Source organism: Amphiura filiformis, chromosome 12 (assembly GCF_039555335.1).
Source record: "Amphiura filiformis chromosome 12, Afil_fr2py, whole genome shotgun sequence".
Lineage (NCBI taxonomy): Eukaryota > Metazoa > Echinodermata > Ophiuroidea > Amphilepidida > Amphiuridae > Amphiura > Amphiura filiformis.
In genome coordinates this window covers 21,372,936-21,398,336 of record NC_092639.1, presented here as the reverse complement: position 1 = coordinate 21,398,336, position 25,401 = coordinate 21,372,936, and the positions used below count along the sequence as shown (strand labels likewise).

General features: G+C 39.2%; 1 protein-coding gene across 1 annotated transcript in view; it reads right to left on the bottom strand.

Moving 5' to 3' along the window:
• Positions 1-31: 31 nt before the first annotated feature.
• The window catches only part of LOC140165939 (RNA-binding protein 28-like), a 68,570-nt gene continuing 43,200 nt past the window's right edge, over positions 32-25,401 (bottom strand). Inside the window, 5 exon segments of the mRNA XM_072189283.1 lie at positions 32-6,274; positions 8,681-8,986; positions 10,898-10,975; positions 16,913-17,062; positions 19,145-19,365. Coding sequence (XP_072045384.1) covers positions 6,116-6,274; positions 8,681-8,986; positions 10,898-10,975; positions 16,913-17,062; positions 19,145-19,365 — 914 coding nt within the window. The 3' untranslated portion in view covers positions 32-6,115.

Below are 25,401 nucleotides of genomic sequence, written 5' to 3'. Positions count from 1 at the left end.
CTGGAAAGGAAGACATCATTCAATACATTTGTGTTTTATAGGCAGCATTTAATCAGTGAATTGAAAATACAAAACTTTATTTTTTGTACTGACACATGATTTCTTATTCAGTAAAATTTCAGATTTATTTCCATCAACATTGATATTCTCTATTATACTTTAGGTCAAAATATTTATAGAAATGAATCATTGTAAACTACAGATAATATCTCATATCTTGAGATAAATGCATAACACATGGGTTTACTTTTCTACTGAAATAGAGATAGGGAAAGTTAACCGACAGCACCCCCATTTTCTAGGGGGTCTCTTTTTTGGGGGGCTCTGGACATTTGCTTAAAACTTGTCATTTTGGGCCTAAGCAGTGGACATTTCCTGATTTCTTAATCTTTTTTGACTTTGGGAAGGAGGGGGGGCAAGATTGCATAATCCCTCCCCTTCACCGTTTATGGCCCAAATTACAAAACTCTTAGTTTAACAGATATTTTAATACTCATTAAGTTTGACCTCATTAGTGCCACCCCAGCACCTTCAAAATTAAATCCAACTACTCCACTGGGATAAATTAATGTTAACCGATTCTGACTATTTCACAAGCAGGCCTGTAACAAACCTCAGCATTCCGAGGGGGCAAAGGGCCTGATTTCATATATATTTTCACTTTCACATCCCAAATTTACCTGAAGATATTTTTTAAAGGGGGCACAGTGCCCCAATCTGGTTATGCCACAGTCAACAAGCACTATAATTTGGTTCACTTCAAGTTTGGTAGTGATGTTAATGCTGTTTTGCGGTTGCGCCGCAAGCATGCCGACAAACCACCCCTGTACATGTACACTCAGGGTATTTAAATTAATGTGTGTGATTTGATACTGCAGCAAGAGAAATATGCACATACGTCACTACCGAACTTGAGGTGAACCAAATTATAGTTCAATACCACTGTGGTTCAATACTGTGTTGCACACTGTTTTATATAACTGGCAGTGTTTAGTTTGAATATACGGTCATGTGACACTCTCTTTGGTTTGTTTCTTATCTCACCCTGTAAAAATAATCGTATTGACTGCTCAGTGCCAAAAGTGGGTAAGTAAAATAGCTGCTATGTGCAGCTGCCATATGTAGATGAGTACACTATACTGTGTGTAAATTGCCAAATGTTCACAGGGCAGCTATTGCACTTACCCACTTCTGGCACTGAGCAGTCGATATGCATAAATCCCGGGGGATTTTGATAAGGGGATGGTCCATACAATCATCCCCAATGTTGATGCCTGTATGTGGGTTTCTAACAAAATGAACCTCATATTTTGGCCATTTTAGCCTAAAAAGTGAGCCTAAATTTGTGAGCGCTCTCTGCGAATTTCTTCCACTTTTGCACCATATTACCCCATTTTAGCTTCCAATGTGGCAAAATTTTTCATAAAATTATTTTAGGTGCTGGATTCACTAAACTTCCAAGAATTTTTTTCCAACCCCATCCTCCAATGTCAAAAAGAAATTTATGCCACTGAAAATAATTTTTATGATGATATAAATGAACTCTGTGATATATCCAACAGAACATTCTAAATGGTGGCATACAAAATTCATGCAAATGTCAATCTTGTACAGCATTTTAACAAAGGCAAAATCTAACATTAAACATGAAGTTAGCATAAATGTGTAACAAAAAAAGTGGAATGCTCAACTTAAAAAATGCAAGCATTTGGCGCATTGGGCTATTCTAGTTGAAATCCACACCCCCTGTGGAAGACAGTTGAATTCATACACCTATGCCAATGGCCTTCAGCTTCAACACAGGGAATGTGAATTTCAAATGTGGTTACCTGAATGGGTGACTCCATCTGAAACTACACCATGTCTGGATCAAAGTCATGTCTTCCATAAGGGGTGTATGGATTTTACCTGGAATATCCCATTTTTTTTTTTTTTTCATGACTGACATATGTAGACAAATATTTTTACAGTAAGGGAAGGCTTCAAAACGACTGTTGGTAGACCGCTGGCACACTGGCAGGACCCGGCCATTGAGCCTTGTTTATAGATAAATCCATCAGTCATCTACACTGCCCATGTAGTTGTGTTATGTTTCATAGTGACAACTGAATACTGTATACGCTGAAATTTTCGCGGTGGTTTAATTTTCGCGGATTTCGCTGATCAAGAGGCATCCGTGAAAATAAAACCCCGCGAAAACATGATAATTAAAGCATTTTACTATGTTATTCTATTGAGGAGATATCCACAACCGCGAATTTAATAACCCGTGAAATTGTCAATGATACATGAAACCGTGAAAATATATTCCCGCGAAAATATTGGCGTATACAGTAACTTACAGTTGGTAACGTGTCGGACTCAAGAAAACATTTTCTTGTGACTTTGGTTGTCTGGCATAGAGCGACTGATTAGCGGCGCCTACATACCGCGCCATTGTGACAAGATCACACTCTTTAGTTCCAAAAATAATAATCACAGTCACAAGGTCAATTTGGACACAACTGTGCATCTGATTGCAAAGTCCGACACTTTTTCCACATAGTTTTCTCAGTCGTCAATCCAGACAGTTGACAAATGAAGATGTTAAAACTGCCAATTCTGCTAGGATACCAACAGTCAAAGGGCGGTTGGGTTTTGACACCATCCCTAACTCACTGAATGGCTGGCACCTTGATACATGTAGTAACAATAAGAGATTTTCTGTATAAAATATTCTGTCTAACAGAACAGACCAAGAAATTGTTGACGTCCTATACAGTGTCTCGTCTCACGTTGAGAGTAACGCCATGGTGGATTTCGCAGTGGTAGATTTGGATCGTGTAAGCTAACCTAATCATTCGGAGCGAATACACACACATAGAAGGGCGACTTGTCTGTACCCAGGTGATGCTGCTGCATAAACGCACAGATTCAAATCTGAAACTGCAAAATTCAACATGGCGTTGCTCTCAACTCTAAACTGACAACACACACTATATAAATGAAATTTGTCGCTATGAGAGTGGAGTTAAAAACTGCAATAACATTTGTAAAAAGATAAAATATCAATGCAGAAAATTTTCAACATTTTAAGCAGGAGGGTTTATAGGACATAGGACATCATCAATTTCCTTGATTTGTTCCCAACTTCTCCACCGAAAGATCAATATTCATCAAGTACGCCATTTGATTAAAAAAATTCATGTCTACTTCTTAAACATTATAAACATTACAAATAAATTGCTCTGAATACATCAACTGCTATCTGAAGCACCACCTGTTCGTGAACATAATTATATTATCCATGGTTATCTGAATTTGACAGTCTACAAACGTGACATTAAAAATACCGCTAACTTTTATACCTTCATTATGAATGTCACATTTTGTTGTGGGATAGGCTTTTACGACGGTAATTCATAACAATTAGTGTGTTTTTAGCGGGTTCGCCGTTGGACAAGTTAGAACTGTCAAGCTTTCGTCAGGAGTAGCTCTGACTTCTTCAAGACAACGTACATAGGCTACCCCTTGCCTACTGATGGCTCTGAAAAGAGCCATCACTGAAGACTGCCCCTTGTCAACAGAGAACAAGCAGATCTTGCCTATCTGCTAATTTTAAAGGTTTTGGTGGCTCTGAAAAGAGCAGTTCACTAAAGACTGCCCTTGTCACATTTTGTCTTCATAACACTGCTTTCATGTTTTCTTTGTAATTCAGTTGTTTAGCACATCTATCTTGTTCCAAAAATGCAACAATCCAAATTAAATTACTGGATGCTCCAATTTAAAAGCTTCTAATACTATACCATTTCCCCGATGTGGCAGTGACGTCAATACATTGAGGCAGCTGTTTCGTGCGCGCATCTATGCAATATCTTTAAGAGTGTATATCAGCACTTTCGGCGAACGCTAGTAATTCGAAGCTGCGCCCAATGAAATGCACACTGAGGCCCCACATCAGGGTGAAAAATGGTATAAGTGTTTTAATTATGACATTTTTAGTGCTGCTTAAAACCATACCATGCTTGCTAAGAATATCTACAGAAATGAAAGTATTAAAATTATGTAGGCATGAGCCTTTAAATTCCATCATATCAAATTTTTTTTTGGAAAACACTGTAATTTTGTTTTATTATGGTCGCTGTGATCAAATGTCTCCTATAGAGCTCCACAGCTAAACAGTCGAGACATCAAGTGGATTGTCTTTCATTTTACCTCATTATTTTGGCTTCAAATGGGTAGAAAACCTTCCTAGCACTGGCAGATATTACTAATAGTATTTACTTCATGAGTGAATATCAAAATTAAAATTTGGAAGAACTCATGTTAGCTTTAACTGATTGTATTTGATCACATTTTCATATACATCAAACACAAATGGGCTGTAATGTCGGCAGACTTATGTTCAATCAAATCAAAGAATTCCAGACTCTTTTACTGATTTTTACTACTTTGCAAACAAGCAGCAGGGACATGTAATATATCAATGTAAAGCTTATATTTTGAAAAAGAGTTGTCTGTCCAATATCTCAGAAAGTAAAAATGCCAACATTACAGCCCATTTGTGGTGGGTGGACGGTCACATATGGGGATTTGGAATCCTTATTCTCCCCTGCATAATTCTTTGACTCAGCTCACCCCACCTATATAGAGGTAAACTTTTCCAATCTGGCCTCAACATGATACATGTATTAGGTTGTGTTGCAAAATTATCCTCCACAATTGAAATTAGGTTGCAACCAATGAAAGAGAACTCAAGATTCTGGACACTACACTGCATAAATTTCACCATAGTGGATTGTCATTCATGGGCACCAAAAAGTGTACTACCGCCAATTTCTAGAGGCGGCCAATAAATCAAACTAAAGTGGGCAACTTGAAGTACAAGACTTGTACAAGTAGCACGTAGCATCCACAATCAGTATGTATTTCACAGGAAAGATCACACTCAGAATTCAATCAAGCACACACTTCAATCCAAATTTGACTGGACATAGTGAAGCAATCAAGAGGTACGCTATTTCTCCCATAAACTATTAAGAGATAAAGACCAATCACCAACTGGCAAAGTCCCCGCATCACCCGAATAAGGGCTAAACGTTCCATGAAGTGCCATGCACAATTTTATGTGTCTTTCGTAAAAGCGAAGACACCCAATACTATATAATGCTGGTGTAATTTTTAGACAACCACAACCGGCCCTCATGAATATGCAAGAATTCGCAGCATACAAAGCAGGGCAACTTTGCCAGTTGGTGAATGGTCTGTATATTTTTTCGTCTATGATTTCTCCCTTCCTGAGCAATATACACAAATGGCCGGGTGGGGTCAAAGTTCTTCCCATCTTATTTGCTGGTTCTGATGCATTTTCGTTTGAGACACATGAAGTGCCAATCTTTAAGAAAGATGTATTGCTTTATTGCACCTTCCTACAAAATCTTGGGAGTGCAAATTGCAATGCTGTACTGTTTATTTCAGTTTCATTCAGCATTATTCTAGGTCTTCTCACAATGGGCTAATCAATTTCAAATCCACACCACCACTGTGGCAGAGTTTTAAATTCCAGCCAAATTCAACAGTTTAAAAAATCCCATATGCAACCATTTTCATCCACAAAAAGTGGGAAAGGTGCAGAAGATTTTGAATTTTGTTTCTAATTTCAGACCCAATTGTGTAAAAATCGCAACAATTTCAACCCTAACCCAACCAGGTCTCACTATTAAAGCCACTACTTGTGCATGCATTCCACCAGATGTGATGATGCAATTAAGTCATATATACCCAGGCAATTGCTGGCCAGGCAAGCGTAACCCCTGTGGCTACAGGCCGGAGATCTTCTGCGTGGTATGTGAAGGGTCTGAGGTTCGAATCCCGGGGGTACCAAGTGACTTCTTTGTTCATCTTCTCTCCTTTTTCATTTCTTCTTGCCCTTCCGAAAACAAAAACACATGGGTACGGTTAGAGTCCAACTGGGATTTTACACAAAATCACAGCGCACAAAAACCTCATGTCCAGCTGGGTTGAACATAAGATGCTACTGGAATTAAGATGGAAGTGAAATCTGTCACAGGGGGTGTGTGGATTTTGAATGAAATAGCCCATTGATTGATTCAACCTTCCCTCGCTGATCTTCCGACTATGAATTATCAAACCATTTTGATTTGGGTTGCTTTCTTTGCACATTAGTCCTTTCAACATTGCCAAATAATTTATTCTTATACTGCGCTACTACTTTGTTGAAGTTGGACTCTTCTCGTCTCTCGGCGTTCTTTCTTCTTCTCTTATTTTTGTTACCCTGCAAGAAAAAAAAAACGGAAACAATTTTAAGGATTAAATTCATGAAACACAAGGTTCAGGCTTCATAAGGTTTTCAAACTGATGATATTTCGGTTTTAGTTTCAACATACCATAACATACCATATGCCTGCATATGTACCCCATTCTTTACAACACTGACATTGAATACCGACAGTGGCAGGGTATTTTTTTTTTTTTTCTTCGGTAGAAAGGATTGTAGTAGGGATAACCATCAAAATTTCATGTTGCCCCTATTGCTACAAAAGATTGTTTTCTGGATAGAACTCATCAATAGAAGTATTTTGGTGGTTAAATGGTCAAAATCGGTCAAAAACTTTTCGAATTATGAATTTTCAAAGTTTCCCATTCCGACCGGTCATTGGAACGAAATAAAATGACAAGGTCCAAAAATATCAATTGGGACCAAAATTGGCATAAGCATATATTTACCTTTATATATTTCTTTATTTTAACATATATGCAAACATGAAACAAGCATATTGTGAAAGTATCAAAGGGTTTCTTATGAAATGGCACTTTACTAGTCAATGGCATAAATTATTTTTTTCAAACCGAGGCATTGAAATCATACATTTAGCGAACATTTGCCAAAAATCATCCAAGATGGCCGATATGGCACAAAATCAAAATTGCAGTCCAGGTAAACTTTTTTTTTCACAACCAAAAATTTTGATGTTATTGGGTTTAATATGACCAATTAGTAGGTGTATGCAAATTAAATCTTAAGTGTCATTGAAGGTCATTGACTCATTCACAACAATAGAGGTTATCCACTTGTGACTTCTAACAAAAGGTGCTGGTTCCGTAGTATTCCTCATTCAAAACAATTCAATACATGACCTCGGAGTTACCTGCATGACGTTCATGCGGGCTATTTTGAAACAGTTATGGTTGCACATTCAGGTACTTCTTTTGAAAGTTCTAAACAAGGTATAGCCAGCAGCAAGTTGTAGATGGTATGGGCCTAAATATAAGAAAACGTTTAGGGTTGAAATCAGGTGAAAAATACATCAAATGAGCACGAAACTGTCTTCTTAGCATGATTCGACGAAAGGAGTATGGAAATTCCAAAGGGAAGCTGGTGATTTAATTTGTAACTTCGAGATACTTGTTCAATATTTTAACCTTTTTACAGAGGGTATGATAGAGGTATTATTGGCAACTCTGCCAAATTTCAGCTCAGTAGGCCACGTTTTTCACCTGAAATTATTGACATGAATATTTTGTGCCATTCTGGAGCAGTGCTGAACTCAGCCACTGGCAATTAAGCGCACTGTGGCGATGGACCAATTTTGACTCGCACATACAGGAAAATGAAATAAGTTATGTTGCTGTAATTTGGAAGATAGTTACAAAATGTAATTGGCATTAACTTCCCCAATTTTTACAGAAAAATATTGAAAAATAAAAGAATGAGATCAATTTAGAAATGTCTGTCCAAGCAGTGCACAGTTGAGCTCCCTGCATGTCTATGGGAGTGTTCTAATCAAGTTGATGGTTCATTGGTCATCCCTAATTGTAGCATCCTTTAAAAAAATCCCATATAAATAGGAAGGTCAAGTTGGTCTTCTACAAACTGATGCTTTCCAACAAGCTCTAAGATGCACACAAAAATTTCCTTGCTAACCCTAACCCTAATTCTATATTGGGACTAGAGAACCTTCGGATTAGCGAACTTAATTTGGTTTTCGGACTAGCGACCCTTCGGACTAGAGAACCTTCGGACTAGCGACTCTTTGGGACAAGAGAGAAGTCACAGACTCCCTATACCGCCACGTACTAGCGCTGTCAGCTATGGGACGAAAATTTGGTATATAGGTTCTTGCTGACGGTGCTTGTGGAGACAAACGAAAAAATTATTCTGCGCCTCATCTGAAGCATCTTGGTATCACGTGCAGGTCCGCATCAAGTGCATCTTTCAAATGCACCCATCATCCACGTCGCGCTTGCATGACAACGATTGCCTCAAGCGCATTCTGAGGAAAACCAAATACCCACAATTTTTGCTCCATGCCTGTATCATCGAGATAGCGGTCGAGTCTTGGTTCTCTTTCTCTAATTCTGTGATATACTTATATATGGTAATATTCTGATGTAAATAAACGACGTATAACATGGTATCTGAACTTAATATTTGGACTTAACTGATGTATTGCTTTGACGACAACTCGCCAACATCCGATCTTGAGATTTGACAATTGTCAACAATGAAAGTTCTACTCGACAACAGCCCTACATGTATCTATGGGTCATGAATCTCTCCAAGTCACTTAACCGCAGTTATTTATTAGGGTTGATACCAAGATAGCGGTTTACCTATCCTTATTATTCCCAAAACTCTCAACTCTTTGCTTGGAACCTACACATAAAACATTTTACTCACCGTTTGTTGTTCATCTGCTGGCCTTTTCATATTCTGCGGTTCCTTTGGCTCTCTTTGCTGCAGCTGCTGTTTCTTCGCTCTGCTGAATCGATTCTTATCCTTCTTAGGCGGAGGAAGCTTCCCCTTGTCTCTCCATCTTCTCTTAGGGCCCATGTGCGATGGCAATCCTTTGCGGATCTTGGTCTTCGGGGCCGCGTGGATCTTTTCTTTACTCAAGGAAGCTATGTGTGTTTTCTTTGCAACCTCCGATTGGCTTGGCCCCGTTTTGCCGCGGTCTCTCTGCTCGTTCCTTTGAGCAGCTTTGTTCTATAAAACAAATTAAATCATTTGGTTTTTGTTACTGCGCAAGTCAATTAAGTCCCCACTTACACCCGTGTAACTTCACAATAGCTTAAGTCAGTCATGCAATGCATGCAAAGTGCAGTTCGCATAGTTGCTGTGCCCAGCTATGTGTACGCCATTCTATATCAATCCACGATGTTATGAGTCCGGCTTATTTTGAGCTCATCCGAGTACAGTCTAAAGGGACTGTGTCATAGTGTGCAAATATCTAGCTGATGAAACTTTGGCATATTCGGATAGATTGGATACTCGGACACCCTAATAGGCAGTCATTTAGAGAATCTAGTTCCAGATCCAGATTTGATTAAGTAATGATATTTTACATGAATATTGATTTAAGTTTAAAGGTCCACCGTCGTTGGCCTGGTCAACTGGCAGGTTTATGCAGGAACTAAATACCAACAATTACTAAATGTTTATACTAGGATTTGGTCAGGTAACCTTGTCCTTGCATATCACTATGTTTTTAGATGGTCAGGACCTTGGCGAGTTGGACAATTGTATAACCATGGATTATGTTATGCTATAAAATGCTAAGCTTGTGTAACATTTTATGAATAAATCCAGATGTGCTGGTACCTCTTTAACTATCAGATGGTGATTAGTATATGGACAAGACCATAGTAAAAAAAAAGACTTTGAACAAAATTGAGTGAGTGATAATACTGTATACGCCTATAAGTCATTACCAAGATTTTAAAATACTCTAGAAACTAGGGTGCGTTTGAGTTTAAAGCCCAGTAGTAATTTTGGCCAAGTTCAACAATCAAATGTTTTCCTTTCACATTTTTAGTCAAAACTGAGACTAGCATAAATTTGGTTAATAGTATGAATGTCATTGACAAGAAATTTGCCTGTCGATGTGTCGATAGAAATAATATATGATCGACATAAATTGTTGTTGCACAGCTCTATGGAATTGCAAGATGGCCAACGGTAACAAATTTTGCAAATATGACGTGCATGCACGGTGTAGTATTCATCCTGCCGCCTGGGCCTCATGGAAGAACAGAGGATACCTTAAAACATCCACTGAATGAGTAACCCAGGCAAAAGAAGAAAACAAAACAAAACAAAACAAACAAATCTTGCGTCATTCCCTGTGGAATGAATTGGACATTTGCTGAACATGATTCTTATTGAAAAGTTTCATTTGTTTGCTTTTTCCCTCTATTTTGACAATATTACACAAATTTACGTCCTCAAAACATCCAAACTGGTTTCAGCTCGCTAGAAGTTGCATTGCAATCTTACTTCTGGTTTAAACAAACTCACTGGACCATGCTCCAGGTGTGGTCAGTGACAGCAGGTATAAATGGTATTTGGCATGGATTTTTGGCCTGTATTAACTTTTATTATCACATTTCATATATGAAATTTAAAAATTCACTAAAAATTACTGATACAATTCAATGATATACAAATTGGGTAGATGTTTTATATATTTTTTTTTTTTCAAATTCAAATACTAGCCCCTTCCCGGGTGTAATCTCACCTCTTTTTTGAGTAGAATCATGCCTCCAGGGCGCAGGCTTATACCTGCATGTTTACGGTACTTGTTGAAATCTGACACAGCCTCTAAGTTGACTATCTTAGCAGAGATGCCAACATTAACATCCAGAAAATAGGGAGGATTCGAACAAAAAATAGGGAGGTTTTCAAAATTACATGCAACTTCAATGGCACATAACTAATTTTGCCAAATTTGGATTGTCAAAATGGACAAGAAGGTTTACAAAAATAGGGAGGGAGCCTCCCTCCAAAATAGGGAGGTTGGAATCTCTGTCTTAGTATGAAATGCTGCAAATGCAGCAAACACAATATTTTAAAACTATTTTCCAACCTTTAAAGCAAATCATTTTTAACAATATATACCTGATGACTTTTTCCAAGACGCTTCTGTTTAGCCTCCAAAGCAATCTTGTTCTCCAGTGAAAATCCAACAATGGGTCTCTATTTGGACAAAAAAAAAAAGACCAAAATGGTTAATACACAACGGGTTTCAATATCATTGATTTTCCTATGTTAGCCTACAAAAGCAGCATTCGAAATAAGCCAAACAGTGCAATTTACACCCCAAAATTCGACTGCTGCGATACAACTCTAAAAGTGTGGTGCAAAATTGCGATACCACATTGTACTGACTTTATGTGTTGATTGTCTGAGACTGCATTTCGATGGCAACTGCATTCTCTTAGGTCAGCATGGTAACCTTCTCCTACAGCGAGTCTACCCATAATGTCGCATCCGAACTGCTAGAAGAACAGTGAGCCGCAAACCAACTTGGTAACAGCGGGTGATCGGTCATTCCAGGCTTTCACTCCAAGGGAATGTAATTAACTATCTTCCACCATTCGTGAGTCAATTTCTGCTTCCAGTTTTATGGGCAAAATTAAAAACCCATCTTTTCGCACGTTATTAGTGTGTGTGTGATACCACTGCCCACATGTTTTTAATCTAATGATGGGTATTTTATGTATAGGCGTTTAAATTACCTCTTTTAATATGGCTTGATTTTGTTTTTAATAGTTATGTTGTACATATTCTTGTGTTTTTAAAATGTATTCATGTATAATGCTTGTATATGCACTGTGATCGCTTGAAATTTGTCATTCAGAGCTGCAACATCGACAGCACAGCACCCGCCATCAGACAAGCAAAAGACTTTGCAGGAATTCTACCGATTTATACGGAGGAATGCTGTAAGACGTGCTACAGCAAGACAGAAGACTCCTCCTCTAGGAAAATGGCAGAAAAATGTTATATCTAACATGGACCAAACACCCCTCCCATTTATCTTTGGAGGGGCAAAACATATGCTCCTGAAGGGGACAAGACCATCTGGGTATGTGGGGAACAATCTGGCGCAGCTCACAATATTTGCCGATGGGGAGCTACGTGTGAAGCCAATGTTAATATTTTGAGGGACCGGTACACATATCACTAAGAAAGAAAAGGAATCATGGGACAGTAGGGTCGAGGTGTACGCCTGGTGCGACGAGGTAATGATGCACCATTATTGGATCGATAATATGTGGCACCCAGCGGTAGAAGGTCTTGGTAAACAAAGGCTGTTGGTCGCTGATGTACATAGGACTCAGACGACCGAAGCGGTCTTAAAGCGGCTGAAGGAGGTAGGGACATTACCTGCCCTGATCCTCCTGGGATGCACATCACTCATCCATCCATCCAGCAAAGGCCTTGAAGAAGCAAGCCGATTCTTCCCATCCTCGTACTCTCTCCAAAGGCTGGTTTCAGAATTTCACTGCGAGAAACAATTTGTCATTCAGAGCTGCAACATCGACAGCACAGAACCCGCCATCAGACAAGCAGAAGACTTTGCAGGAATTCTACCGATTTATTCAGAGGAATGCTGTAAGACACGTTACAGCATGACGGAAGAAGACTGCCCTCTCATTTATCTTTGGAGGGGCAAACAATATGCTAAAAAAAAAGGGGACAAGACCATCTGGGTTCGTGGGGGAACAATCTGGCCATGATAAGAGACAGTGCACAGCACAGCTCACAATATTTGCCGATGGGGAGCCATGTGTCAAGCCGATGTTAATATTTTGAGGGACCGGTACACGTATCACAAAGAAAGAAAAGGAATCATGGGACAGTAGGGTCGAGGTGTACGCCTGGTGCGACGAAGTAATGATGCACCGTTGGATCAATAATATGTGGCACCCAGTGGTAGAGGGTCTTGGTAAACAAAGGCTGTTGGTCGCTGATGTACACAGGGCCAAGACGACCGAAGTGGTCTTGAAACAGCCAAAGAAGGTTGGGACAACACCTGCCCTGATCCCCCTGGGATGCACATCACTCATCCATCCATCCAGCAAAGGCCTCAAAGAAGCAAATTGATTCTTCTCATCCTCTTAACTTTCTCCCAAGTCTGGTTTCAGAATTTCACAGCGAGAAACAATTTGTCATTCAGAGCTCGACAGCGCAGCATCCGCCATCAGACAAGCAGTAAGACTTTGCAGGAATTTCACCAATTTATACGGAGGAATGCTGTAAGACATGCTACAGCATGACAGAAGAAGAATCCTCTAGGAAAATGGCAAAAAAAATGTTATATCCAACATGGACCAAACACCCCTCCCAGTTATCTTCGGAGGGACAAAACATATGCTCCTAAAGGGGACCAGATCATCTGGGTTCGTGGGGGATCAATCTGGCCAAGATAAGAGACAGTGCACAGCGCAGCTCGCGATATTTGCCGATGGGGAGCCACGTGTGAAGCCGATGTTAATATTTTGAGGGACCGGTACACGTATTACTAAGAAAGAAAAGGAATCATGGGACAGTAGTATCGAAGTGTATGCCTGGTGCAATGAAGTAATGATGCACAGTTGGATCGATAATATGTGGCATCCATCGGTAGAGGGTCTTGGTAAGCAAAGGCTGTTGGTTGCTGATGTACACAGGGATCCGACGACCGAAGCGGTCTTGAAGCGGCCAAAGAAGGTTGGGACAACATCTGCCCTGATCCTCCTGGGATGCACATCACTCATCCATCCATCCAGCAAAGGTCTTGAAGAAGCAAATTGATTCTTCTCATCCTCTTACTCTCTCCCAAGGCTGGTTTCAGAATTTCACAGCAAGAAACAATTTGTCATTCAGAGCTGCAACATCGACAGTGCAGTACCCGCCATCAGACAAGCAGAAGACTTTGCAGGAATTTCACCAATTTATACGGAGGAATGCTGTAAGACGTGCTACAGCATGACAGAAGAAGACTCCTCTAGGAAAAAGACAGCAAAATGTTATATATCCAACATGAACCAAACACTCCTCCCATTTATCTTTGGGGACAAGAGGGGACAAGACCATCTGGGTATGTGGGGGAACAATCTGGCCAAGATAAGAGACACTGCACACCGCGCCGCAGCTCACAATATTTGCCGATGGGGAGCCACATGTGAAGCCGCGATGTTAATATGTTTAGGGACCGGTACATGTATCGCTAAGAAAGAAAAGGAATCATGGGACAGCAGGGTCAAGGTGTACGCCTGGTGCGATTTAGTAATGATGCACCATTGGGTCGATAATATGTGGCACAATAAATTGTATAAGAAATATTATCTGTATTCCTAAACCATGTGACTTGGGATAATTTGAAGTGACCTCCACTTCGGAGATGAGTCTGGTATTTATTCCTCGTTATTATGTGAAATCAGACACATGTAGCAACCGACAAGTGCATCCTTTTGATATGGATGTACATAAAATTGAAAAAAACCACTTGTTACTTAATTGTTCGTATTAAACTATGTGTATCAATGATTTGCTCAAAACCCTCTACACTTTTGTGCATGGCACTCTCAAGAAATGCTCTAATAAATCTCAAGAAGTGTTCTAAAAAATTGTGTCTGCTCGATTTGATACCGACGTGGCTTCTCAAAGACAATTCCACTCTTTTCATTCCAATTTTAGCTGAAATTGACAACGTGTTATTTATATACAGGTATTTTTCCAGATTCTTTAAAAGATCCTATCATAACACCCGTTGCCCCCTAATATTCTTAAGGGATGAAATCAAAACTCGACTGCCGGTTGACTGGCGGTTACAGACGGTTGAACCACGTTCCACTGTTTGTAACAATAGAACCCGGCTCAAACCGGACACAACTGCCCGGCACCGGCGGTCGCCCTGCGGTCGAGTTTTGATTTCATCCCTAAACTACTGGCCCATCTCAAATATCAAGGTTGTTGCTAAAGTTGCTGAAATGGTAGCTTCTAGTAGGTTAACTGAGGATCTCATAACCTAAACGAGTCCCTCCAATCTGCTTATAAACCAATGCATTCTACCGTGACAGCCCTGTTTAGGGCAAAGAATGATATTTAGCTGAAATTGACAACGTGTTATTTATATACAGGTATTTTTCCAGATTCTTTAAAAGATCCTATCATAACACCCGTTGCCCCCTAATATTCTTAAGGGATGAAATCAAAACTCGACTGCCGGTTGACTGGCGGTTACAGACGGTTGAACCACGTTCCACTGTTTGTAACAATAGAAACCGGCTCAAACCGGACAGAACTGCCCGGGACCGGCGGTCGACCTGCGGTCGAGTTTTGATTTCATCCCTAAACTACTGGCCCATCTCAAATATCAAGGTTGTTGCTAAAGTTGCTGAAATGGTAGCTTCTAGTAGGTTAACTGAGGATCTCATAACCTAAACGAGTCCCTCCAATCTGCTTATAAACCAATGCATTCTACCGTGACAGCCCTGTTTAGGGCAAAGAATGATATTGCCTCAGAATGCAGTCTTTGTCGTTTACTCGACTTATCTACTGCATTTGATACAATCGATCATGCCATATTGTCAACAGACTTTCATACTTTCCATATTTCCCGCATAGACTATGGTAATGCCTTACTGTGTTGAGCCACTGAATATGACTTAACTCGTCCACAACACCTACAAAATTGAGCAGCGAGACTTATAATGATGGTTGGCCATGATACATCTAGCGTCCCTCTGCAACACCATCTTCATTGGCTACCGATCCTTAAGCGTATCAAATTCAAGCTATTAGTCATCACATACAACTGTGTCAATTCGCAAGCTCCGGAATACCTGCAAGAGCTGTTCACATTTCGCAAACCAAAGTACGCCACTCGTTCATCACTTGACAGTACAGAACACTTCTCATTGTTCCTAAAACCAGAACTCTCACCAGTGATAGAGCGTTTCAAACCGCTGGTCCTCGTCTATGCAATTCTCCTCCAATCTACATCAGGCAACTAAGCTAAAACATTGGACATCTTCAAAACCAATTTAAAAACTCACTTGTTTGTTTAATTCTTTGCTTGTCTGGAAATTCTTTATGTTTATTAGAATGCCATTGAATATTATATTATTTTATTTTATGTATTTCTTTTTGGAAAGCCCTGTGGTCCTTGGAGTGCGCTATATAAATGCATGGTTGTACTCTTCATGTTTGCATGTTTTCAAAGGCGATCATTAATAGGCACATGTGTTTGTTAACAAGTTTTTACGGTATATATTGAATCAGTGTCTCCTTATACAGAAAAGATGTTGTTGTTACAAAAAAGGTACCGAGACATTTGCCTGTATTGTAAGGGACTTCGCTTATCACTTTTAACACAATATGTACATTCACTCAAAGGAAAGTGTACTTCCTGTGTAATTTTATGTGGAATATGTTACACATTAGTTCAGTGGCATGCGCAGCAGATTGAAAGTGGGGGGGCCAGGTTGTTCAGTTCCTCCGAATGGAGTCTGATTTAGGTGTGTAAGGTGCGGTTTTAGCATTTCCTCCCGAATGACCAACAAAAGTGGGGGGGCACATCCCCCTACCCCCCCTTTTTTGTACACGCCACTGTTACACATTTAGTAATCTATGGCCACCGAAGAGCAAGCAACAACTTCACCGCTACCATTTTATGGCCATGCGTTGTACATTCATCATCACCATAAACTACAACTCAACTAATCATAATTGGTATCTCCCACACTTTTCAACATGTAAATCTCCTGGCAAGACAAGTTGTAGGAGGGCTATTCCTGTTATATTTCTTCTTTATACACATTGTCACGTCTTGCAGGCCAACAAGGTTATTAGATATTGAAGCTTTGATTTAAAAATCACTAAACACATGCCTACATTTGAATATCCACTACAGTTTGTCCACTCTGAAGTACAAAGTGGCAACGCACGCGTATACAGCACGTTAACAGTGCGTAGTGCTGCATCTCTGCTGCAGGTATGCGTGCCTTCAAAGTCGGCACAGTGTGTGCGTCGGCGTCGGTACTTTGTACTTCAGAGTAGACTGACTGTAGCTCATTCATTTTATTCACCACCAATTATATATAAATTTTTACCTATAATCCTGGTTAATAATTTGTACCGTACCTTGTTTTCTCCAAAGTATGTTGGGTTGTTGTTAACATGTCTCAGTGCTGTAAGGGCATGTTCATGCTCAGTGAACTCCACAAAGGCAAACCCCAACGGCTGACACGTTCCTTCTGCATTAGGACGTTTCATGTCTCGCATCACACGTGACTGGAAAAAAATTCATAAAACATGTGTACCAATATGTGACATGATCAAGGGGAATGGGATGGATGTCGCTAATATTGTTTTTGAGATATTGGCAAAAGCAGTGTTCAAATTCTTTTGTTTTATATTGTTTTCATCTATTGATAATTTGCCCATAACTCAGTAACCAGATGTCCGATTTTGATGGGGTTTGCATCAAAATGAAGCATTCGTAAACTGCCAGAAAAGTTCCAATTGAAAATTGCCTACATGTGACTCATTCCTCTTGATCATGTCACATATTAGCTTGCAGCAGGGGCATATAGCATTAGTAGTACTAGGGCTACACAGAATGGGTTATAGTTTCATCATTCCCAAAGATTCTGGAGTAAAAACTTGATGATTTATTTATAAGTTATAGTAACTGCTCATCGGTTATTTGGATGGCACTGTGAAAAAGATTTGCGTTCACGTTTTTACAAATAATAAAATATGATTGGATCACATGCATCATGCATATTCATGAGATTATGAATTGTTTATTAATTCTTTTAAGAATTTTAATTCTAATTTTAATTTTAATTTGCATTAAAATGCAAACTTTGTTTGAACATCATCGGGCCTAATGATAGGATGACATTTATAATAGGGTTTATTTGTCTGGGGAGTGAGGTAAAAATTCCCCAATATGCATCATTTTTGCACCCATGGTAGTCGAGCTAGCCTTCCTGGTAAGAGCCATACAGGGGGTACTCTGTCATTCGCATAATATGTTACTGCAATGTCGGCAAGTAAGGCTAAAAAAAAAAAATTGTTTGTTTGTCCTCGACCGCCCGCACCTATTTTTACGCCCGCCCTACAACTTTTTTTTTTATTTTTTTTTTTTAACATTTTCCCCAAAACTGTAAGTTAAAAACATCGATTTTGTTGGATTTTCTACCTTTCTCGACTTTTACGTCTTGATTTAGGCATTTTACGCAGACCATATCATACGTGTGGCGCATGTCCAAACTCACTATACAAATCTATATTTCGTTTGTGAACTTTGTACTCGGCGCGATCGTACTATTAAAAGAACTGAATTTATATCAGATAGCTAGCGTTGTTTGTGGACAAAAACGCAGGGGTGAAAATAATGTAAATATACCGATTTTTCTCACAAGTTACAAAAATGTACTAAATACATTGTATTAAAATATTTTTCATACATTTGAAATACATATTTGAATGATATATGTAATAGTTTTTTGATTTTTAAATATTTTCACGTGGTGATTTATATTGTCTGCATAACAACGTTCAAGTGATGCAGTCCAAACATGGCGACCATATCCCTAAATTTACGGGAATTATTTAATAATGTAATGTCAGATGTTCCGGCTACTGCTGTTGGGGTATTTATGAAAACAAATAAAGTATGCAACTCATTCAGAAATACTTTGTCTTGTGTTTATTTTATGTTTCAATATTCTCTTCCATGTTTAAACATAAAACTTTAAATATCAACTCACAAAATAGGAAAATTTGTATGCTCTTAAAAAAAAAAAAAAAAAAAAAAAAAAAATCCGCCCGCCCGCACCAATTTTCAAATGGTTGTGGAGGACAAACAAACAATTTTTTTTTTTTAGCCTAATGCTAATACAGTAAAGATTTGTCTAATGGTGCACTTGCGCTCCTTTTCCTTGGAGTAAATTTCATGTGCAAATAGAGAGCTCCCTCCTCTGAAATCCCAACAAGAATTAAGGTTCCGTGTCCTTATTAGCTGGTGGGAATTTTATGGGAGTGCACTTTTAAAGTTTGTGTGGCTTATATAAGGCGGAAATTATTCGGCTTTTGTTACTGCGCGCGTCAATAAAGTCCCAAATTCACATAAGCTTTCGCCAGTCATGCATTACACAATGCACAACTAGCATAAGCACTGCGCCCAACATCGTGCACGCCATTCTATATCAATACACAGTGTTATGAGTATTATTTTTTCTGCCTTATATAAACCAAACAAACATTAGGTTGTGCCTAAAATTCCACATGTCAAGGGAGCCCATAGCATCATTAGGCAAACCTTTACGGTACCATATTGTATGGAGTATAATGATTTGCTTTTACCTCTGTGACCCTTGCCTTCTTGTCGACAGCTGCTTCCAAGAAAATCTTCTTCAATTTGGCATCATCCACAGTTTTGGGGAGGTTGTGTACCACCATCCTCGTCGGGGAGATAAATATGTTGATGTTCTTCAGTTTGTTCCTCTTGATGTTTTCTACCTTGGTGCGTTTGGCCATGTCTGCCTCTGATACGCCTTTGGCTGCTTGTGTGCCCTCTCTCACCACTGAAACAGGAAATGGATTATGTTGGGAAAAAATTATAACAGGAACAGATAAAACATTATTGGGAGTAACTGAATACTGTCCTGTGGAAGAAATACTCATCAGTGTTCAGAACTACATGTAGTTCTATGATCTAATCTTCTCAAATTAGCATAGGTTACAAATAAAATTTAACAAATAAACCCAGGGAATAACAGTTTTTAAACATCATCCTCCGTGTGTGACCGAACATCAAGGTGTGATGCAAAAAACCCCAAGGCTGCAAACTTAACAAAAAGTCACTGATCACTGTGGCCCAAATTATTCCATAAACCATTCCAGGAATGTGCAGATCAAGATCAGCACAATCCCTAATGGGGTCTTTCTATGGACGAAAGATAACAGACCACGTACAAGCAGTCAAAGTTTCAGCATCACCTGATAATGAGGGCCGATTGTTTGATGAAATGCGACAGGCAAACCTGCTAAATAAGCACTTACCGTGTATTTTTACAGTCTATCGTATAATCGCGAAGGCATGCAACGCTCTATCACATATACGAGAAGGTACGCAACGCTAACGTGATTTAGACATGGCACAATCGGCCCTCATGAATATGCGAGAATTTACAGCATACGATGCATTGGGACTTTGACTGTTGATACATGGTCTGTAGTAGTGTGTGGGTCTTTACGTTCAGTTGACTAATGGCACAAGAACTGTCAACATAACAACTTGAAAAAAAAGAGAGTGACTAATATTTTCCTGATCCACAGCATCCATTTAAGAATATAGCTTACATTTTCTAAGAATTCAATTTGTTAAGTTGTTTGATGATGTCCTACAAACAAAGGTCTTTTTGTTAGGGAAAGGCATCAAAGTTGATCTTTCTGTTTGGAAGTTTTCAACATTTCACACTTACATTTCAGGGAGGGGGAGGAGGTCAGCTTCCTAATGAAAGGAATTTCATTTTTAGGACATCATCACACTTTTGTTTTGTTCCCCTAGGAAAGTCAGGTCAGAATATTGATTACATTCTCTGAACTTTCTCCTATGAACTTAAAAAATATTGATGTTAGTTTTATCCACTTTTGGTTTCATTACAAAACGAAACCAGTTATTATATGTTTAGAAGACTTCGGAAATCTTTTGGTTTGATCCCTAACAATTTTGAAATTTTCCTCACAAAATATTTGTTAGCATGTGGTCTTATTTTCAGACCTTTTGATTTTAAAATAAGTTTTTCTATATAAGAAATATCTCAGGATTCACAAGATCATTAAACAGTATCTTCAAGACGATCATCATTACAAGGAAGGCACGATGGTACTGTCTTTGAGTCATGATCACAAGGTCACAGGTTCGAACCCTGCCTGTGCCATCCATCATGTTGTGCACTTCAACAAGACTCTTCACCTCTATTGACTCTCTCCACCCAGGTGTATAAATGGGTACCAGTATTATGGGAAGAAGAAACAGATAGGTTGTGTGAGAGGAGTTACAAATCACCCACAGGAAGTTATACCAAGGCGACTGATTCAAACAACTACGAAAAATAGGGAGGGCAGTCCCAAATAGATCGTCCAATGATATGGGTAGTGAACACCACACATAAGGCCTAAAAAAATTGTTTGATTGGCGTAACATAAAAAATAAATTAGGGTAGGTCGGTCGGCAATTTCTTTCTTCTTTTTTTTACACACACACAAGTGGTAAATTGGAGGCCTTGCAACTTTTTTGTTTCTTTTTTTAAAATTGTATTTCTTTTTTTGAAAAAAAATAAGAAAAATGTCTAGGGTCGGGACTCAGGCCTATTTTTAGGGCCGGTCGGGTTACGCCAATCAAACAATTTTTTTTTAGGCCTAAGCTTTGACCAAGTTTGATATAAAATTGGATTTGAATGCTCATGTGAGACAAGTTGATCTCAAATGACCTTTGCACTCTCTTTCATGCCCCCCGCATGTTTGACAAAGACTACATGGTGCCATAAGCTATCCCTTCAGATGACCCACATCATCACAATCTGTATGTAATGAATCAATATTTGACTACACTCTACATGTGCATTGTATTTCGGTGATCTCATTTGAACCTGAATCCTTAAACCCTATGTTAGACATGACCTTAATCTCCCACCCAGGGGTGTAGATACCAAATGGAGTCACCCATTCAGGTTAACCCTATATATTTGATATCTAAACCCCCTATGTGGAAGATTTAAAGGTAATGATAGGGGATGTATGGATTTCAACTGGAATAGCCATTGTTTACCTAAACAAGCTGTCTACTTTTTAAGCATCAATGGGGGGAATTGATAAACTCATTCATTCATTTAATCAACCAATCAATTAATCACTGCTTCCATCATCTCAAGCCTTGGAATCTCCTTTATAGAACCCATACATTTTCTCTTGTGTGTCAGCTTTATTTGTCTCAATATTTGAGTGCAAACACTGCTAGGTCATGCTCCCCTCCAATCTGCCTTAATATCAACTATTTATAAATTTGTTCTCTTTGTACCAGACATGTAATTGTATACACAAGGGTACAAAGGACACAAAATACTACAATATCTATGTAAGTAAACAGAATGGTAAATTTCATATCAATAATGGGTAAACAGTTGCGATTAGGTTATGAGCTGCGTCACAAGCTGTATTAATGCATACTATATTTGATTGTATCATGTGATGTTTTTTCAGATCAACCAGTAAATCTTTTAACAGGGTACGATGATCCGTTTGTCCACTTTTGGACAGATCCAACCTGATTTTAAAACTTAAAACTTCAGCTACTTTGCCAATATTTGAGGCTGCATGATCATGGCATATGCATCTATTCCGAGAGATAAACCGAAACTTGTGAAACGGATTGCACAAGGAAGCTTTGGTACTGTATACAGAGCATTATGGTCAAACCAAGAGGTTGCGGTTAAACGAGTCGAATTAGAAGAAGGACAACGCGAGCTGAAGTTTCTCTCCGAACTTAACCACCCAAATATCGTTAAGCTACTTGGTTCTGTTGATGATGAGGTGGAGCTCTACATAGTTCTTGAGCTCTGTGCTGGTGGGTCACTTCGATCATATCTCAATGCACATCGCGGCAAGCACTTGGGTCCTCGGTTTTACGACTGGGCAAAGCAAGCTGGAAGACCGATTGCATATCTTAAGACGATGCGTGTCGTGCACAAAGACATTAAATCGCCGAACTACTTGATCACAAATGGCAACATCTTGAAGTTGTGTGATTTTGGCTTAGCCAAGGAGCTAGATGCTACTATAACCAGTGCAACGGAAACGGCATCCTATCCATGGATGGCTCCAGAACTTTTGCGAGACAGCACCCTTTCCCCTACATATGATATCTACGCATACGGAGTGGTAGTTTGGGAACTTTGGACGACAGATATTCCGTTTGAAGGATGCGATGTACCTGTAAATCTTATTTGGAGGATCTGTGAAAAGAACGAACGACCCACAATTCCCCCTACCTGCCCCAAGCCAATTGCCGATTTGATGAAACAATGCTGGGAAATTGATTGGAAGAAAAGACCAAGTATGGAGCAAGTGATGTTGATGGTGAGTTGATTTTAGTTTTTTAAATATTGATATGAATGTAAAGAGACATGCCGATATCATGAGATGATCTGAAAATAAAAATAAAATATCCTTCCTACAAATTAGGGTCATAGCTATACATCATAAAAACTCGATAATTAGCATATGTGCTTACTATCAAGCACTTTTAAAACATGCAAACATGAAGAGCCCCATCCACAAAAGTATAAAGGGTTTTGAGCAAATCATTGATAAACATAGTTATATTATGAACAAGTAAACCTGCAAATTTGTTTCTCAACCCCATTAGCTCAGTTGGTACAATTTCATGTTTTGAAAAGCGCTTGATAGTAAGCACATATGCTTACATTCGAGTTTTTACGGTATGCCGCCTGAACCATACTTTTTGGATAAACAGCTCAGGAGCCTATTTCTATGAATACCACTTAGTGAGGGATGTAGTAAGACAGTTGCCTACTCATTTTCAAATTACCCTTTGGGGATGTAACAACAGCATAAACAGCCCTCGAATTAACCCACGGCACCGACGGCATATTGCCGTGGGTGCCACCCCCATTGCCGCAATGCCCTCAAAATATGTCCTTTACCGACGGCAGTCACTTGTCAGTGCCCTAAATGAAGTTGCCGTGGGTGCCCTAGCCGCCAGCCCTGCCCCTTCATTATAAAATCATTAACAAGTACTGGTTAAATCCCAGCAAAATTGTGGAAAATTAAATCGAAAATCTTGAACACGATCGCTATTTTGAGCATCGTAACCCAGCTATCAATCACAGTATACACAATAGTTTGTTGTGAATTAATATTCATTACCCCTACGTAAGCTTACATATTCAGCCAATCACATTGGCTTAAATAAACTGCTCAAATAAAGAAAGTCCGCAGTCATGTAACCCTTCCTACACCAAAATCTGATCGTGTTAGGAACATTTAATTGATAAAGTCGTGTGCAGAATCTTGCAAGCTCCAACTTGATACCAAATTTGCCACCAAAAACTCTAAATTCAGAGAGATTGAGACCAGTATATGAAATTTGGTGCATTTTCAAAAGTTGCAAATTAAAAATGGACCACGCGGAGCTGTAGAGGTGAATGGCACAGCGCAGAGTCTTAGCCAGAAATCAGAAACCACCCGTCCAAGCAGACACCAAAATTTGACCCTCAAATATAAAACAACTTGTCTATACCCATGGAAGGGTCACTAGGGTCTAATATGTCCTGATTTGGCCTTTACATGTCACTCTGAATTAGTCTCAAGTTCATATAACCTTAAAATCATCTGTTTTAGAGCTATCTCATCTGTAAAATCCATTAAATCCACCCGTCTAAAATTAGATTAGGCCGTCTTAAAGACGGGTGGACGCATGGCTGGCTAAGACCTTGGCACAGCGCGACCATTGACATAGCCCGAAACAACCGCTAGGTCATATCGATCGCATCGTGCCTAGTATTCATCAGTTAAGCACTGTAGCAATCCATGCGTTTTAAATTAACAATTGAATAAAGCGCGTACTTGGGATAGTCGACATGGGTTCGTCGTGGGCAAGCAAGCTTGACCACATTGCCACGCTAAGCAATTTTGACCGCGTTATCGTTTTGATTTGCAACTTTTGAAAATGCACCAAATGCCATAAACTGGTATCAGTCTTTGTCACTTTTGAGTGTTTGGTATCAAATTTGGTATCAAATTAGAGCTAACAAGATTCTGCAGACAACCGTATCAATCAAATTTTCATAACAAGATCAGGATTTGGTGTAGGGACGGGTTACATGACTGCGGACTTTCTTTATTTGAGCAGTTTACATAATCTGGTTACTAGAAATCTGACTTCATTTTCTCGATTGGTCAGAGAAATACCTTCAACGTACTATCGACCAATCAGAAACGCTGTTAGTAACTATAGCTTCCTCGACCTTGTGTCGTGAACAAAATCTGAGCGCTGGGCAAATCAATTGTTCTCTCGATTATCAAACATTGACTTCCCATTGCAAACCGATGGCGATACCCTTCGGTATCGTCTTATCTTATGTACATGTGAGCCCATCTCTAGATATGTTTTGCACGAAATAGTTTTTATCCCGGCGAATTTGATCAATATTATTACCAAAGTTACAGCTGTTTCATCGCTACATTTCGAGTCAGTTTTGCAGCTCAGAACTATGGGATCGCACATTTTAAGTAAATTAAACTGTATTATAAAGCAGGTTTTTTAAGCAATCAGGTTAGTTTTAGTGTAAAGTTGAGAGTCAAATTTTACTTTGGTGTCAAATTCAGCTGACGGTAATGCATCTATTCGCTTTTGAAAGATTGCCTTGGTGCCCTTCTCAAATTTTCAACAGTTGCCTTGATGCCCTTTTGAAATATTACAAATTGCCGTGCTGCCTTGCCTTTTCAGTGAAAATCCACAGCAATTATCAACTTGCCCTAAAAAAGTTGCCGTGCCCCTTCAGATCCTTAATTCGAGGGCTGAGCATAAACATTTT